The sequence below is a fragment of the Mauremys reevesii genome, linkage group 22 (assembly GCF_016161935.1).
Source record: "Mauremys reevesii isolate NIE-2019 linkage group 22, ASM1616193v1, whole genome shotgun sequence".
Classification (NCBI taxonomy): Eukaryota; Metazoa; Chordata; order Testudines; family Geoemydidae; genus Mauremys; species Mauremys reevesii.
The window spans coordinates 19,744,613-19,762,488 of record NC_052644.1 but is presented as its reverse complement, the minus strand read 5'-3'; the positions used below and the strand labels follow the sequence as shown (position 1 = coordinate 19,762,488).

Here is a 17,876-nt window from a genome sequence, read left to right as displayed (position 1 = left end):
TGGGTACGGCCGGGCGATCTGTGGCAGTGCCTCACACACCCCAGTGTGACCATCTCCCTCCAGGAGCAAGGGATTGTGGGGCCAAGCCACATGCCTGCCCCCTGGCCACACCAAGTCTCTACGTTGCCTGATGGGGGTGGAAATCACTCCCATGCTGGGGGGGCTGGCCCCCAGGCTGGCATGCCCTGCGACAATCAGGGCTGGTGGGGGAGCAGGGATCAAACAAGAAACCTCTTTATTGCACTGCAAATACAGTAGAAACTCCCTTCCCCGCAGAGAGGCTTTCGGGCCGGGAAATAAAGCTGAGCTCCTAAGGTTAAGACATTTTACCGTCGCTCATCGGGGGTGGGAGCCTGCGCTCCGGGAGGGGAGTGAGGTCTAGTGGTTAGAGCAGGGGGGACTGGGAGCCAGGACTCCTGGGTTCTCTCCTGGCTCCGGGAGGGGAGTGAGGTCTAGTGGTTAGAGCAGGGGGGCTGGGAGCCAGGACTCCTGGGTTCTCTCCCTGGCTGTAGGGAAAGGTGCTGGCTTAGAGCCTGACTAGTCAGGAGTCAACGTGGTCAGCTCCCCCGCTGGCGTGAACAGGCCCGGGCTCCCTCGGAGGCAATGGGAGGTGTGCTGCGTGCAGCCCCACCCCCGGCGACTACAGTGCTTTCAGTTCCAGGGAGGAGGCCCAGCGTTCTTCCACTCCTGCCCGAAAGTCTCTTTCTCACACCCAAATCGAGGCCAGGCGCTGTGAAAATCAGCAGCAGAGGAAAGCACGGGAGGAGCCAGAGCGAAGCCGCCCCTGCCAACCGGCCGGCACGTCTGAAATCCCGGCCTGAATTCTGCATGCAGCCCCGTGGGCTCGGGTGGGCCCATCCCGCTCCTCTCGCAGCAGTGCAGACGCTCGCGCCAAGAGAGGCGCCGGGTGCGAATCCATGCGCTACAGGCAGCCAGCACTAGGGTCCGGGCACACCGCAGGGAGGGTTCGGCTGGGAGAGCTTTGGGCTCTCTTGCTGCCAAAGAGAAGGGGGATCCAGGGTCCAAATCCCTTGCTGTGGAGGGGGCTGTAATGGGGCCAGAGCCCTCCCGGCAGAATGGACTTTGATCCATTGGTGTCAATGGGCCGGTGCTCCCCTGCCGACTTCCCGGCATCCTTCTTGAACGGTGGCCGGCAGAACCCCTCAGGCACCAGGCGGCCCAGAGGGGGTTAACAACCCAGCAATCCAGCCCTGGCAGTAGCTGGGTAACGGCAGGGCCATGCCAAGCATGGGAGTTGGCAGGACTCCCAGAATGCACCAGAAACATGCTCAGAGCGTGTGAGCACGGGGGGAGCCTCAGTTCTCCTCTCCCCCGCCAGGTGCTGCATGCTCAATAGAGGGCCCCCCTCCAATGCTGTCCCTGCCCTTCCCTCCGGAGCGGCTGTAGCACAGCCAGGAGAAGGATTCGGGGGTGCCCACACTGCAAACAGCCAGGGGGCGTCAGTGGGACCCAGGGGCCATGGCGGGATCGGCCCGGTGCCCCCCCTCTAGGCTGAGCAGGTGCCGGCAGGCACGGTCGGCGCAGAAGGAGACTTCCAGGCCTGAATGGAGCCGCAGCCACGACTGGACGTGCTCCTGAAGGCCAGCCACGGTCTCAGGGTCTGGGGAGAGAGGAGGCCTGGGTCACCCCTGGGGAGAGCGCCCCATGCTGGGGAACCCCCTTCACTGCCAGCCCTGCCCCCCCATGAGAGCAACCCTGCTGGGAAACCTCCCTCACTGCCAGCCCTGCCCCCCCATGAGAGCACCCCTGCTGGGGAACCCCCCTCACTGTCAGCCCTGCCCCCATGAGGCGCCCCTGCTGGGAACCTCCTCACTGCCAGCCCTGCCCCCCCATGAGAGCGCCCCCTGCTGGGGAACCTCCCTCACGGCCAGCCCTGCCCCCCCCATGAGAGCGCCCCCTGCTGGGGAACCTCCCTCACTGCCAGCCCTGCCCCCCCATGAGAGTGCCCCTGCTGGGAACCTCCTCACTGCCAGCCCTGCCCCCATGAGAGCAACCCTGCTGGGAAACCTCCCTCACTGCCAGCCCTGCCCCCCCATGAGAGCGCCCCCTGCTGGGGAAACCCCCCTCACTGCCAGCCCTGCCCCCATGAGCGCCCCTGCTGGGAACCCCTCACTGTCAGCCCTGCCCCCATGAGGCATCCCCTGCTGGGAACCGCCCTCACTGCCAGCCCTGCCCCCCCATGAGAGCGCCCCCTGCTGGGAAACCTCCCCTCACTGTCATCCCTGCCCCCCCCTGAGAGCGCCCCCTGCTGGGAAACCCCCCTCACTGCCAGCCCTGCCCCCATGAGGCGCCCCTGCTGGGGAACCTCCTCACTGCCAGCCCTGCCCCCATGAGCCTCACTGCCAGCCCTGCCCCATGAGTGCCCCTGCTGGGGAACTCCTCACTGCCAGCCCTGCCCCCATGAGAGCAACCCTGCTGGGAAACCTCCTCACTGCCAGCCCTGCCCCCATGAGCGCCCCTGCTGGGAAACCTCCCTCACTGCCAGCCCTGCCCCCCCATGAGAGCGCCCCCTGCTGGGAAACCTCCCCTCACTGCCAGCCCTGCCCCCCCATGAGGGCATCCCCTGCTGGGGAACCCCCCCTCACTGCCAGCCCTGCCCCCCCATGAGAGCGCCCCCTGCTGGGAAACCTCCCTCACTGTCAGCCCTGCCCCCCCCATGAGGGCACCCCCTGCTGGGGAACCCCCCCTCACTGTCAGCCCTGCCCCCATGAGAGCGCCACCTGCTGGGAACCCCTCACTGCCAGCCCTGCCCCATGAGAGCACCCCTGCTGGGAAACCTCCTTCACTGCCAGCCCTGCCCCCATGAGGCGCCCCTGCTGGGAACCCCCCCCATGAGAGTGCCCCATGCTGGGGAGACCCACACACACTCTCAGCCCTCGGGTCCCCCCAACCTGATGGGGAGACACTCCCGCTCAGCCCTGCCCCCCTGAGTTGAGAGCGCCCCCTGCCAGGGAGACCCTGTCTCTCCGCCCTGCCTCCCGCTGAGAGTGCCCCCTGCTGGTCCCTACCTGTGGGGCCGTGCGGGGGCCAGGCTGGCTGCTGGCGCAGGAAGCTGTGCGCCAGGATCAGCTCCTTGGCGTGCTCCTCCTGCGCCCGCAGCACCAGCGCGCCCAGCAGCTCCGAGTTGTTGGAGGTGCTGCGGTAATACAGCATGTGCGCCAGCTCCAGGGAGTGGATGTTCCGCCGCTGCCCGAACACCTGCGCGGGGAGCACGGAGTCAGGACGCCTGGGTCCTGTCCCCTGCTCGGGGAGGGAAGTGGGGTCTAGTGGTTACAGCGGGGAGCCCGGACTCCTGGGTTCTATCTCCTAGCTCTGGCAGGAGAGTAGCTGCAGCACCAAGACCTGGCAAGTCGGTGGCTCCTTTCAGACGCCGACGGGAGCCTTCAGGCCGTGTGGTCTCATGGGTAGGGCACTGGAGCCCTGGGTGCTCTTCCCAGCTCTACCCCGACTTGCTGTGGGATGCCGGCAACTCAATTAGTCAATATGTGCCTCAGTTTCCCCTCTCCGCCTTGTCTATTTAAATTGTGAGCTCTTTGGTGCAGGATCTGTTTCTATGAGAGTACAGAGGACCAGCGCAACAGGGTCTGCGTGGTGCAATGGGGGCCCCCGATCTCGGGCGGGAGGGGGTCTGCACAGCGCCTGGCACGACGGGGCCCCCGATCTCGGGCAGGAGGGGGTCTGCACAGCGCCTGGCACGACGGGGCCCCCGATCTCGGGCGGGAGGGGGTCTGCACGGCGCCTGGCACAACGGGGCCCCGATCTCGGGCAGGAGGGGGTCTGCACTGTGCCTGGCATGACAGGGCCCCCGATCTCGGGTGGGAGGGGGGTCGCTGCGGTGCCCGGTGCGATAGGGCCCCCAATCTCGGGCAGGAGGGGGTCTGTGTGGCGCCCGGCATGACGGAGGCCCCGATCTCCCGAGCAGGGGACTGCGCGGCCCCGACCTTGCCAGGGCACCTACCTTCCAGGCACGGAAGGTCATGAAGGCGGCGAAGCAGAGCAGCAGGAAGCTGGTGCCGATCTTGAGGTCGGACAGCACCACCATGCCGACGTTGACGAAGAGGACCAGCCCGCTCACCACCAGCGTGACGTTCAGCAGCGTCTTGTAGAAGATGGACGTGCGGATCCTCACGGCCGGCAGCAGCTGCTCCAGCGCCTCCAAGGGGATGTCTTTGAAGCACTTCAGCACCAGGTGGGCGTTCCTGGGCCGGGCCGCCACCAGCACCCGCTTGAAATAACGCCTGGGGGTGAGCAGCACCGTCAGCGGGGTGGGATCTAGGGCCAGGCACAGCGGGTGCAGCCCCCCAGACCATGGCAGGGAAGGGAGGTCGTCAGCACGGATTGCTGGAGGAGAGCACCCCCTACTGAGTCCCCTGCCCCATTCCCGCAGCACAGCGCCCCCAAGCCATTCTGCTCCCAGACATCCTGGCTGGAGGAGTAAGAAGGGGGGGAGGGTCCTTGCCTTTCCGCGGGGGTCCGGGCCGTGCCGAACAGCCCCTTCCGAGGCCCCAGCGTGGATTTAATCGGCAGGACTCCAACACGCTGGCCGAGGGCCCAGAACCGGGTGTACTCGTACTGATCCAGGTTCACCGAAACCTGGGGAACAAAGGGGAACCTACAGCCACAACGCACAACGGGATGGGTTGCTAAGCCTGGGTTCTCCCAACACAACTGGCCCTCGAATGCGGCCAGTTCTGGGGAGGGCCACAAGAGCTGGTTATACGGGGACCCCTTGCTGGGCACGGAGAAGGGGCCCCTCTGGGGTGGTGCATGGGGGCTGTTTATCCAGCAATCCCTTGCCCACCATTGAGACGCAGCCCCTTTCGAGTGGGGCACAGGGGCTGTTTATACAGGGATCCCTGGCCCATTGTTGAGATGCAGCTGCCTCTGGGGTGGGGAATAGGGTTTCGTCATTGCACAGCTCAGGGAGAGAAGGGAAATCCTGTATACCTGACGGGATTATAGGCAGGCAGGAGGGTCTATCCTGAAGTGGTAACCAAGGGAGGGGCAGTTGCAGGGGGCAAGAGGCCTGTTGGCTCAGTAGCAGGGTATGGGATCAGGGGCAGAAAGGAATTCACTTTTCCCACATGTTATACCAGGGCAGTGCCGGATGGGCTGCTCCCCTCCCCAGAGGTGGCCGCACCTGGACGTCATCCTGAGGGTGATGCACGATGAGGGCGTAGGCCAGGGCATCCTCTGACAGGCTGTTGAAGTTGGCCTGATCCAGCACCGGTTCCAGCTCAGCCAGGACCTGCCGCTCCTTAGCCAGGCGCTCGGTGTCGCTCAGAACCATCTCTGGCACGGTGTCCCGGTCGGGGTTAATGGGGTCGTAGAGAGCCTGTGGAGGGGCAGCAGGAAGGTACTTGTGTGTGGGACACCCGGCCCCGAGGATCCCACAGCACCATGCCTGAAAAGGGATCTGAAATGCGGCCAATCCTGGGGTGGAGCGCTGCAGCTGTTTATACAGGGACTCTCACCCGGTGCTGAGATGCAGCCAACTCTGGGGTCAGGAGCGGGGTCTCCCTATACAGGGATCCCTGAGCCAGTGCAGCGATGCGGCTGCCTCTGGCGTGGGGAGCAGGGTCTGCTGATACAGCGATCCCTCACCCGACACTGAGATGTGGCTGGGTCTGGGGTGGGGAACGGAGTCTGCTTATACAGCGATCCCTCACCCAGTGCTGAGATGCGACTGCCTCTTAGGTGGAGCAAAGAGACTGTTTATAGAGAAAATCCACAAGTGAGCCCCGCTACCGAGCCCCTGCCCAGCTCCCTGCAGCACAGACCCCCTAGGGCTGCCCTGGGGCCAGCGCTGCCACTGGAGAGCGCCCCCTACCCACCGTGGTTTCTTTCACCAGCCCCATTCTGAACCCCAGCCTGGCTTAGCTATTTCCGAAGGGGACTCTGTACCTGCAAGCGCCCCAGGAGGGAATGGTAGCGATGCAGGAGGGAAGAGTCCACCCGCGCCACGAAGGCCAGGAAGGAGGCGCGCTCGGCGTCGCTGGAAGAGTGGAACTCCTGGAGGGACAGTTAGCGCCAAGTGTGGATTCACTAGGGACCGGCATCCCCAGATCTCAGAGGTATATCCTGTACCGTGCACGAGAGCCGTCGCCTGTGCTGCTCCGACCGCCTAATTGAGAGGCAGGCACCTCTGGGGTGGAGCGGTATGGCTGTTTATATACAGACCCCTCGCTGAGCTGCAACCACCTCTGGAGGGGCTGTTTATACAGGGACCCCTCGCCCGGTGCTGAGATACAACCCCTCTGGGGTGGGGCTCTTTATACAGCAACCCCTCTGGGGTGAGATCGGCTCTGACTCAGAGGGGATTGCCCTGTACCAGGTCATCCAACCTGCTGCCGCTAGGTGTTTCCCAGCAGTCTCCCCTCTGCGTGCCGCCCCCGCCTGGCCCTGCTTCGCTTTGTGGCCCCCCCGGGGAGCGCCCTGTACCTTGAGAAGGGCGCTGACCAGCTGCCCCTTGGAGAAGGGGATGAACCGCTCCCTGTACTGCTCAGCCCACCCCTGGGGCTCCACAGGCTTCCACATCCTCCGGTACTCGGCCATCCGGGAGGCGAGGGAGGCCGTGCCGCGGCAGGGCGGCCCCGGCACCCCTGTCCCCAGGACGGCCCAGGCCACACCCAGCATCCTGCAAGAGAGGGAGGCATCAGCCCGACGCAACACAGCCGCCATAGCCCTGCAGTGGGCAGCTCCAGCTCTGTGGCCAGCTCAGTCCTCAGACAAACTGTGGGTCATGGGGCTCATTTATACAGGGATCCCTTACCGGGCACTGAGATGCAGGCACAGGGGCTGTTTGTATGGGAACCGCCTCACCTGGTGCTGAGATGCGGCCTCTCTGGGGTGGGGCACAGCGGCTGTTTATACAGCAACCCCTTGCTTGGTGGTGAGATGCAGCCTCTCTGGGGTCGGGCATGGGGGCTGTTTATTCAGGGATCCCTTGCCCAGGAACCAGGCTGAGACCCAGCCACTCAGTTCACACATGGGCCCAGCAAGCAGAGGTCAGATGAGAATCACTTTTAGCACTCATCCCGTTGAAGTGGGTATTCACCCACGAAAGCTCATGCTCCAATATAGTCTATATGGTGCCACAGGACTCTTTGCTGCTTTTACAGATCCAGACTAACACGGCCACCCCTCTGATATTTTAACACTTAGTTTGGGAGAGAGGGGAACCAGCACCCTCTGGAAAGGCAGGCCCCATGTCCCATTCTCTGCCCCCCCGAGCCAGCCAGTCTCCCACCCTGAGGCCAGATGAGAGCCAGCACTCCCTGGAAAGGCCCTGTGTCCCATTCCCTGCCCCACTGAGCTGACCAGTCCCCCCGCTCTGGGGCCAGAAAGGAGCTGGTGCCCCCTAGAGGGGAAAGGCCCCATTGCCCAACCACCCACCGCCGCCCAGCAGCCATATCTCTGGCCAGTGCGAGCCTGTTTCTCTGTTGCGTCCGTTCCCAGGAGTCAGGTCTTGGGAGACTCTTCAGATTCCTCCATGGCACCATTTAAACCCTCTGCCCCAGCAGAGAAGCGTGTGGGGCTGCAGGATCTCGGGGGGGAGGGAAGGGGGGAAAGGACCACTGGAGAGTTCAAAGGTCGCCAGCCCCGGGGGCAGGATCAGCAAAGTTGTCTTGGCTGCTGTGCAAGGTTCAAAGGTCACCAGCTGTGGGATGGCGGCACGGAGGGCGTCTTGCACTGTGCGGGTTCAAAGGTCGGTGGCCGTGGGTGCAGGGTTCAGAGGTCACTGGTTGTGGGATGGCAGCACCAAGGGCGTCTTGCACTGTGCAGGGTTCAAAGGTCGCTGGCCGTGGGTGCAGAGTTCAGAGGTCACTGGTTGTGGGATGGCAGCACCAAGGGCGTCTTGCACTGTGCGGGTTCAAAGGTCGCTGGCCGTGGGTGCAGGGTTCAGAGGTCACCGGCTGTGGGATGGCTGCACCCAGAGCGTCTTGGCCGCTGTTCAGGGTTCAAAGGTCGCTGGCCGTGGGTGCAGAGTTCAGAGGTCACCGGCTGTGGGATGGCAGCACCAAGGGCGTCTTGCACTGTGCAGGGTTCAAAGGTCGCTGGCCGTGGGTGCAGAGTTCAGAGGTCACCGGCTGTGGGATGGCAGCACCCAGGGCGCCTCGGCCGCTGTGCAGGGTTCAAAGGTTGCCAGCTGTGGGTGCAGGGTTCAAAGGTCAAGGGTCGCACCCGCGCACCCGGCTTGACCGCTGCAGGAAGGTCAGAGGTCACCAGACCTGCAGGGAGCCGTCACAGAGGTCAAAGGTCACCAGGCGCCACCCGCTGGGGGGATCCACTGACCCCGCCCAAGCCACGTGCCCCCGCCCAAGGACCGCGACCCAGCCAGGCCCCTGGGGGCTGGGTTAACAACGTGCGGAGCAGGAACAAATCCCCACGCACCGGCAGCGGCCCCCTAACCTTGGGCAACGCGGTGTTGACATTGAGTCTGCGCATGCGCACCCGAACCTCCCCGCTCGCTCTGTCCCCTTCCCTCTGCCCCGCCCGTGCCTTTCCACGGTGCGCATGCGTGCTTTCCTTCCTGCCTCCGAGACTGCGCGTGCGCACCGGCAATCTCGCTCGGCTCCCCGCTCCCTCCCGGAAAGCCCGCGCGGCTGATTCGAAAACCCGGCGCTTGTTCCGGCTCCTACTCCTGCCCCGGCCCACCCCGCCCCAACGGGCGTTTCCAACCGCCGCCTCAGCGGTGGCGTTCGAAATAGGGGCGTGGCCAGGGTCTAGCCAATCAGGCGTCGATCTCTTCCTTTCTCCTCTCCCCTCCCCCCTCCCATCGGGGATGCGGGGGGCGGGGGGGAGGACGCGCTTGAAGGGAAAAGGCGGGAAAAGGGGACTGAGGAGAGACTCTGAGGGGGGATAGGGACAGGTGAGCAGGGAGCTGGGGTCTCTGAGGTGAGAGTCCCCTGGAACCTGCCATGAGCCCCCCCAGTACCGGGCCCCATAGAGAAGCCGCAACCGTGATCAAACCAACCCCCCAGTGTCAGAGAGACATGAGGGGGGCACAGCTGGGGTCGCGCCAACCCCCCAATATCAGAGAGAGCTGAGGGGGCAACAGCCAGGGTCATGCCAACCCCCCCAGTGTCAGACGTGAGGGGGGCACAGCTGGGGTCACACCAACCCCCCAGTATCAGAGAGAGCTGAGGGGGCAACAGCTGGGGTCATACCAACCCCCCAGTGTCAGACGTGAGGGGGGCACAGCTGGGGTCATGCCAAGCCCCCAGTATCAGAGCTGAGGGGGCAACAGCCGGGGTCATGCCAACCCCCAGTGTCAGAGAGAGCTTAGGGGGGTATAGTTGGGGTCACGCCAACCCCCCCAATGTTAGAGCTGAGGGGGGCACAGCTGGGGTCATGCCAACCCCCCAATGTTGGAGAAAGCAGAGGGGGCACAGCCGAAGTCACACCACCTATGTCAGAGAGAACTGAGGAGGGCACAGCAAGGGTCATGCCAATCCCCCCGTATGAGGGAACTGAGGAGGGTACAGCTGAAGTCACCAACACAACCCCCCTATGTCAGAGAGCTGAGGGGAGTACAGCGGGGGTCATGCCAACCCCTCAATGTTAGACAGCTGAGGGGGGCACAGTTGGGGTCCTGCCAACCTCCCAATGTCAGAGAGATTTGACGGGGGCACAGTCAGGGTCACGCCAACCCTCCCCCGAATATCAGAGGGAGCTGGGTGGTGATAGGGGGCAAAGCCGGGGTCATGCCAACCCCTCTAACGTCAAAGAGAGCAGGGCTGGGAATTGAAAGGGTACATAGGGCATAGCTGGCATCATGCCAGCACTGCCACTATCAGAGATTTGGGTCGGGATGTGATGGGTGCTGGGGTGATGGCAACCCCCTCGCATCAGATGGTGCACCTGTGTGTGAGGGAGAGAAAGATGTGATAGCACAACTGGGATCATACCAATCCTGCCTCTGCCAGAGACACGCTAACCCCACAGCAGCCAGGGATGGGTCAGAGAGCAGAGCCAGGGTTACACCAACCCCACCACGATCAGGAAGAGCCTAGAAGTTAGAGGGTCAGAAGCAGGGCTGGGGTCTCACCCCCCTCATAACAGCAAAGGAGATCAAGGATGGTAGCAGGCAATGCTGGGATCATGCTAACCCTGGTGTAGTCAGGGACAGGTCACAGGGCACAGCTGGGGTGATGCCATTGCAGTCCCAGTCAGCAATAAAACGGTCACTGAGTCAAAGGAGAGGTGGGGATCACACCAACCCTGCCTTGTTTAGGTGCAGCAGGGTAGGGGGGCTCAGATGGCAAAGACAGGGCTATGCCAAGCCTGCAGCTGTCAGGAATGGTGGCAACGTGAGAGGCCAGAGGGAAAAGCCAGGATTATTCCCGCCAGAGGGTCACGCTAACCCCATCCTCACCGTGGTCAGGGACAACAGGAATCTGAGGGAGTCAGCGTGGTGTCAGCCCTGCCATGTTCCTGGATACTCACCTGGGAGGAGGTCCCTGGCTGGGGAGGCTCAGACAGCAGAACTGGGGTCTTGCCAACCCCAGTTCAGGCAAACTCTGGCATGGTCTGGGATAGTGGGATGGGTCAGCACAGAGCCAGGGTCCATGAGCCCCACCACAACCACAGTTACCTGGCTGCCAGGGGTCAAAGGGCAGAACCAGGGTCAAATCCTTCCCCTCTGATTTACAGATACCTGGTGGGGGCAGGGTGGGTGGGTTTAGAGGGTAAATCAATGTCATACTTACTCCACTAACTACTCTGGAATGCCTCCTGCCAAATCCCCTCTGGCCAGGCAGGGTTAGTCAGAAGTAGGACAGGGGAGAGCCGGGCTTACATGAATTCCATGGAAGTAAATTGGGGGCATCCCACTGAAAACAGGACGGGGGAGCATTATTAGGGTTCAGGCTTTTTCCGTGTGACTGAGGGAACTAAAGATCACCTAGCAATGGGAACACTAGACACCTCATCACCACTTCTAACCCCTTTCTGTTGCCTTGCTTCCCTCTAGCATCCTAAAGATCTATCTTCACCGAGGCAGGTGAGAAGACAGCAGAATGAGGAGGGTGAGCTTGAGTCCACAGGAGCACTCGGAGAACAACGTGGTCCAGTTCCTGAGGCAACCTCGGACCATTGCTAGGATCCTAGCTGGGGTGAGAGAAACCAAGAGAAAAAGCCCACCTCCAAGCCCCGGGGGTGGAGATTTAGCCTCACAACCAGCACTGGCTTAAACCTTGACAACATATGCCCTAATAATTAATTATGAACATGTATATGATAGTAGCGGTCAAAAGGCCTGAAGGAGGATTTGGTCCCATTGTGCTCGGTGCTCTCCAAACTCAGATAGAGTCCTAAAGAGCTTGCAAACGGAAGTTCTCCGTTCCCAGGGCAGATAGATGGACACAACAGACCCCTACTTACATCCCCCTCTCATGGTGTTTTCAGTTCTGTATGAAACCAGGGCATTTGGAAATATAAAACACCCCAAAGTAATAAATGTTTTCAAACCTCAGAGTTCACTCAAGCTTTGGGGAAGATGCCCAATCTCTTCATATTTCAACCAAGCCAGGCCAGCCCATCTGTCTACGTAAAAGGGGTGGTCCCACTGGACTGGCTCTCAGGCGTCCTGGGTTCTATTCCCAGCTCTGGCCTGCTGGGTGACCCTGTCCCCCACTCTGTGCCTCAGTTTCCCCATCTGTGAAATGGAGATAATACTGACTTCCTTTGTAAAGTACTAGCTAGAAGCTGCTTATCACTTTCTTTCACTGTTCATTGGGTAGCAATTGATTCCTCCAGTCACATTAATTTTTGCTTGGTGTCTGGGATGTAAGTATTGTGACAAGTGCTCAGGTCCTGCAATCATTATTACCAGTGTTCATTATATCACAGAGGTGCCTCAAGGCCCCAGAACACATTATACGCTTTTTGGAGTAGGGACGGCTTTAAATAGACAGGCAGGACTACAGCCCCCATTTCACAGTGTGGGACAGGTATGAGGACACACTGAGCCTAGACTTGAACTCAGATCTACTGAGTCACACTCTGTTGCCCTGCCCCAAGAGCATCCTCTCATGAGAGCAAAGCTTATTCTTTTTTTGCTACAGCAGAGTGGGAGGCCAGAGTTCAGGCACCCCCAGCAACTCCTGAGCTACAAACAGAAAAGGTGTCCAAGGATTTCTCTGCCCAAGCTGATAATCTTTTATCAGAGCCCAGTGCTGTGAGGCGCTGAGCAACCTCAGCAACTGTTGAAGTATATTGGAGTCATGGAATCATAGAAATGCAGGTCTGTAAGGGACCTCGAGAGGTCACCTAGTCCAGCCCCCTGCCCTGAGGCAGGACCAAGTAAACCTAGACCATCCCTGACAGGTGTTTGTCCAATCTAGATGATTATGATGGACCTATGAGTCTATAATCTGTTCTTAAAAACCTGTAATGACAGGGATTCCACAGCCTCCTTTGGAAACCAATTCCACAGCTTAACTTCCCTTAGAGTTAGAACATTTTTCCTAAAATCTAACCTAAATCTCCCTTGCTGCAGATTAAGCCGATTACTTCTTTCCTACCTTCAGTACACACGGAGAACAACTGATCACAGCCCTCTTTATAACAGCCCTTAACGTATTTACAGGCTGTTCTCAGGTTCCCCCCCAGGCTTCTTTTCTCTAGACTAAACATGCCTAGTTTTGTAACCTTTCCTCCTAGGTCAGGAATCCTAAATCTTTGATCATTTTTGTTCCTCTTTATTTGTATTGTGGTGGTGCCTAGGAGTCCCAGTCACAGAGCAGGACCCCTCTGGTGCTAGGTGCTGTACAAACACAGGACAAACAGACAATGCTTGCTCCAGACAGCTTGACTGCTCACCACTTCATTTTATTGATCGTGTATATTACAGAATCACATAGTTTGGGATTGGGGACCCATTGAGGTGGGTGCTGAACAAATAGGGACCTGCCTCAAAGATCTTCCAGTCTAAAAGAGGAGCTGGCAGGACAACCATATTACCCACCCGTTGCCCCAGCCCTAAACAATCCCAGCAGTGTGTCTGTCTACATGTGGTTAACTCTTTCCCTTTTTGCCACCCCAGCTCTTCTCGCTGATCATATTTGCCTCCTTGGTGACCGACGGCTACCAGAACTTGACAACTTCATCCCAGCTGCGCTGCGTGCTGAATGACAATTGGGTGGCCTGCGGCTATGCCATCATAGCCGGGGTCCTGGCCTTCCTGCAATCCTTCCTCTTCCTGGCCTTCGACGCTTATGACAACATCATCATTAGCCACACGGTCAAATCTGTCATCTTGAGTCTGGACCTGACCTTCTCCAGTAAGTGATTACTCCCCCAAATCCAAACATCCCTCCATGGGATTGGTGACCAACAGCTCAGCATAGCACAGCAGCAAGCCCCTCTTCACTCACACCCTTTCAACCTTTTCCACTTTGGCCAAAGCCAAAGGGCTACAAATCTTGGCACTGAGACATCTTGGCTGCTGTCCCACTTCCCAGCTGGACTGGATCAGACCCATTGGTCTGTCTTCATCCTCTGCCAGTACCACATCAGATCAACTGTCTATTAAGCATGGTATCCTCTCTGCAGACATTTTCAGTCAGAAAAGCAGCCCGTTTAAGGCAAGTACCCCCGTCACCAGGTCTGAGCAGAGGTGTGGTATCCCTAGCTCGCCTGATCAGGCTAAGGATCCATCTAGTCTGCTGCATCTGCCCACAGTCTGCCTGCCGCACTGGATCACATCAATAGTCCCTCGCTAGTGTTTTTCATCAGTAGACCTCAAAGCGCTTTACAAAGGGAGGTAAATATCATCTGCATTTTACAGATGGGGAAACTGAGGCCATGAAGTGACTTACCCATGGCTGAGACAGGAATTGAACCCAGGTCTCCTGAATCCCACCTCAGGGGAGTCCAGTAATTCATCTAGCTTGGCATTCTGTCTCCTTCTAATGTCTCAGAGGAAGGCAAAACACCTCTTTAATACACCCACCAATTTTCCAGTGATGTTCATCAGAGATAAAAATGCCCCCCAGCCAGCTTATCCCCTGGAGCAGTAGGTGTCATTGAGTTTCCCATTCACTTGGTTGTACAATAATCACTGGAGAGCATTTTATGATTATTTTTCAGCTGCTTTATTCTTTGAAATGCAGCCCCATTATCTCAGTCACGTGTGGAGGTTTGCTTCAGACAAATGGGAAGGGGAACACTCACCCTGAGCTTTTGCATGGACCTTTGACAGCTCCATTCCTACCTCACCATAACGCCCCACCACACCTGTTGCATTGCCCATAATCCTGCTCCCTGTCTTTCCAGTCATCTGGTCGTGCATATGGTTCGTTGGCTTCTGTTTCCTGGCCAATCAATGGAACAGGTCTGCTCACCACTACCTGCTGGGAAGCAGCTCAGCCCGCGCCAGCATTGCCTTTGCTTTCTTCTCCATCCCCTGCTGGGTAAGAAATTCTCACTTCTCTTTCTCGACTCCAGTCATTTCCAGAGCGAATACACCCCGTTGATCCAGCAATCATAGCAGAGCCCCTGCTGCGCTGCCTTGTAAAAGGAATGTTTCACTACTGGGCGGGAAGGAAATGAGATTTCCCCTCTTAACTGAGACCGAATTGGCCCTTTCTGGGAAATAGCACTAACTTAAGAATGAAAGTGGTATGAGATGCTACTGTGATTCCTGTCTATTTCTTTCTTCCTGCATTAGAGGGCTCCTCCTTCTCATCACTTAACATGGTTGTAGCACTTTACATTTCCAAAGCAATTAATCCTTTTAACACACTCTGGAGGTAAGCTGGTATATGGGGAAACTGAGGCACAGAGCCAGCTGTGGTAAGAAGCCATGCGCACCTGGCTCCTTTGCTGGCAGCACCCATGTTTACCCCACGAGTCCACACAGGTTCTACCAAAAGCTGTGACTTCCCATCCTGATGACAGGAATCCTTGGCTTGTTTCATACCAAGACACCACCCCCTTCATATTTTGCCAGTTTGCCCTTCTTCACACCTGCCTTGAGAGGTGCCAAAAAGAAAGCCTGATGCCTTTGTCTTTAAGGGGAGCAGCAGCTGCTGAGCGCCTCTTGGGATCAGGCCCTTAACAGACCACCTGGAAATGGGTGACTCATACTTTCCTCAACGGGCTGCCTGCCGACCTAGTCACTCACTGTCAGGAGGGGCCTTCTCACAAGATCTGTTACGGACCTTCCCTGGCTCTCTCACTCATGCGCAGGCACCAAATGAATTGAGTGATTCAGGATTCAGCTAGTATTCCAGCTCGGAAAGTGGGGGATTCCAATGCCAGAAGGGCTGAACTGACCAAACTGAGGGCCAGATTCTTAGCTGGAGTAAATCAGTTGTTACTCCAGTGAAGTCAACAGAGCTATATGGATTTACACCGCCTGCGGAACTGTCCCTGGAAGTCCTTCTGAGGGCCTGTCTTCACTGCAAAGTTAATCTGAGTGTTGCCACTAACTTGAGTCTCATACACACAACAGCCCTTGAGTGTGGGGTGGTGCTCCTGGCCCAAGAGGGGGCATAGGCTAAAACTCTAGGAAGCACAGCTCATCAGTTGCTAACACAACCTCTTTCCAGTGTAGAGGCAGGCTAGCTCCACTCAAGTGCTGCTAATCCTCCCCCCACTCCCCTTTGCCCAGAAAGGACAGACAAGTTCTCCTGTAATTCACTGGGAAAGAATAGAGAGCAGCTCAGTTTACTGCAGTGCTTAGAAGCGCCAGATGTGCCTCTCGAGGTCCTTGCACCGCACATGCACCAATGCGGACACAGCTGGTAGTTGAGTTGTAATTTGAGTGTAGCTAACCTGAGTTAACTCTGAAGTGAGACCATTCCCTAGGAGTAAATGGAGATGCTCGGACTAAGAATGACATGTGTGTGACAGGTCTCCTCATCTCTGCCTTGCAGGTGTACCTGGGCTACCGAGCCCTGAGGGGCCTGTGGGCTGAGCCCCCCATTCCCTACAAACAGTCCTTGGACGAAGGCGCTGTGGCCCTGACCACGATCTCTTCTGTCACCACCACCACTTCCATCCCCAACAGCATGGAGTATCATAGCCCCACCGAAGGCAGAAGAGCCAGCTCCACCGAAGGCAGAAGAGCCAGCTTCACCGAAGGCAGAAGAGCCAGCTCCACCGAAGGCAGAAGAGCCAGCTCCACCCCCTTCCCACAGACTCCCATGGGAAACCGGCTCACTTTCCTGAATGACAATTAGAGATCTATTTTTTCACCCTGCAGTAAATAAAGAGAGGCTTTTGCTTTCTCAACCAGAACCTGAGTGGCTTAATTCAAATCATAAGGCAAGAGGGAAGGAGACTTGAGACACAGAGAAGCAGTGTTGAGATGAAAGCCAACAATCACGGGTGTCAAACTCATTTGATGCAAAGGGACGAATTCCATGTAGTTATGGACCTAAATACAGAGCTCCACCCCCGCCACCCTGCTGATCCCAACTGGAAGTTTGCAAAGATTGAGGATAGAACGTGTCTAAATTAGTTACCGTTCTTTGTCACATTTGGTGACAATAAAGTGAGAAAGATATACCCAACTCCTTAGAGGTCAGTGGTATTTCTGCGCTCTTCCTGCCCCCAGCCTCCTCCTTATCTTTGTGGCTCAGCTGTTCCTCCTACTGCATTTCGTTCCTTGCACCAGCTGCTTCTGCTAAACGGACCCAGCAACAGTTACATTGACAACGTCGCAGCATTTGAATCAACATGTCAACAAGGTGCAGGAGCAAGGAGTTCATGCATCTCCAAGCTGTTGTTTCAGGCTGCCTGCAGACTCAAGTAGGCAGCGCTGCTTTGGTTTAAGCCAGGGGTGAAAGTGGCTACAGGGACTTACCAGTACGGGGCTGGTCTGGGGCTGGCTCTGGCCCCCGGAAGGGGCAGGGCCTCAGGTGGAAGGGGAGGGGCGGGGGGGTCAGAGCCAGCCCTGGCCTGCCCCGTACCGGTAAGTCCCTGTAGCTGTTCCCTTTGCCCCCTCTTCCGGGGGGGGGGGGGGGCAGGGATGTTAAAGCGGTGCCATGGCAGCGCTTTAGCATCCCTGCCTCTTTTGCCTCCCCTGTTGGGGGCTCTTCTGGTATAGACCCTACCAGCAGGGCCACTGACAGGGAGGGAAGGGGCAGGGATGTTACAGAGCTGCCGCGGCAGTGCTTTAATGTTGCTGCCCTTCCCCCACCCAGTTGGCAGCCCTGCTGGTAGGGTCTGCACCAGCAGAGCCCCCAACATGGGAGGCAAAAGGGGAAGGCCCATTAAAGTGGTGCTGCAGCAGTGCTTTAATGTGGGGTGAATACGGGCTGGTACAGGTTCTTACCGGTATGCTGTACTGGCCCACTTTCACCCCTGGTTTAACCTCAGTTCCCAGGGGAAGGTTTTCTTTGCAACCAGGAGGGCTGGAAAATTACTTTTTAAAAAAATGGGTAAAGCTGAGATTTTGCATCATCTGAATATAAATATATGGAGCTATACCTATCTCATAGAGCTGGAAGGGACCCTGACAGGTAATTGACTCCAGCCCCCTGCCTTCATTAGCAGGACCTAGTACTGGTTTTTGCCCTGGATCCTTATGTGGCTCCCTCAAGGATTGATCTCACAACCCTGGGTTTAGCAGGCTGATGCTCAAACCACTAAGCTATCCCTCCCCCTTGTGGGAGGTGGCACATGGGCTGTATATTTATTTGAACCCCCTAGAACAGGACTGACTTTGAGCTGAGCAGAAGTAAGTGATTCCCAAAGAACTCAGAATTACCACTGGGGAAAAAATAGTTTCTATTGCTACAGACAACTTCCACTTTTTGGCAGGAAAAAATAAATCAAAACCTGAAATCTTCAGTTCAAATCTGCTGCGGTGTCTCATGGAATTTGTAGTTTGGGTGCCATTC

The 17,876-nt window shown here is 58.1% G+C and overlaps 2 protein-coding genes across 10 annotated transcripts; one reads left to right on the top strand and one right to left on the bottom strand.

Annotated features, from left to right (window-relative positions):
- Positions 1-19: 19 nt before the first annotated feature.
- TMEM143 (transmembrane protein 143) lies at positions 20-17,874 on the bottom strand. Of its 7 annotated transcripts, none has more exons than XM_039510037.1 (9): positions 17,815-17,874; positions 7,417-8,252; positions 6,463-6,658; positions 5,926-6,033; positions 5,162-5,356; positions 4,481-4,614; positions 3,980-4,259; positions 3,030-3,219; positions 20-1,621 (listed from the first exon to the last, which is right to left on the bottom strand). In XM_039510037.1, the coding sequence occupies exons 2-9, from the start codon at positions 7,521-7,523 to the stop codon at positions 1,461-1,463; spliced, it is 1,371 nt and encodes a 456-aa protein (XP_039365971.1). In that variant the 5' UTR covers positions 7,524-8,252; positions 17,815-17,874; the 3' UTR covers positions 20-1,460. The 7 variants fall into 7 exon arrangements, with proteins under 7 accessions (XP_039365971.1, XP_039365969.1, XP_039365972.1 ...); XM_039510035.1 differs by lacking the exon at positions 17,815-17,874 and adding an exon at positions 10,734-10,848; XM_039510038.1 differs by lacking the exon at positions 17,815-17,874 and adding an exon at positions 10,734-10,848 and having other exon boundaries at positions 7,417-8,170.
- SYNGR4 (synaptogyrin 4) lies at positions 8,309-16,544 on the top strand. Of its 3 annotated transcripts, none has more exons than XM_039510121.1 (5): positions 8,309-8,446; positions 10,997-11,138; positions 13,070-13,307; positions 14,302-14,438; positions 15,906-16,544. In XM_039510121.1, the coding sequence occupies exons 2-5, from the start codon at positions 11,043-11,045 to the stop codon at positions 16,209-16,211; spliced, it is 777 nt and encodes a 258-aa protein (XP_039366055.1). In that variant the 5' UTR covers positions 8,309-8,446; positions 10,997-11,042; the 3' UTR covers positions 16,212-16,544. The 3 variants fall into 3 exon arrangements, with proteins under 3 accessions (XP_039366055.1, XP_039366054.1, XP_039366053.1); XM_039510120.1 differs by lacking the exon at positions 8,309-8,446 and adding an exon at positions 8,731-8,893; XM_039510119.1 differs by lacking the exon at positions 8,309-8,446 and adding an exon at positions 8,731-8,919.
- Positions 17,875-17,876: the final 2 nt, after the last annotated feature.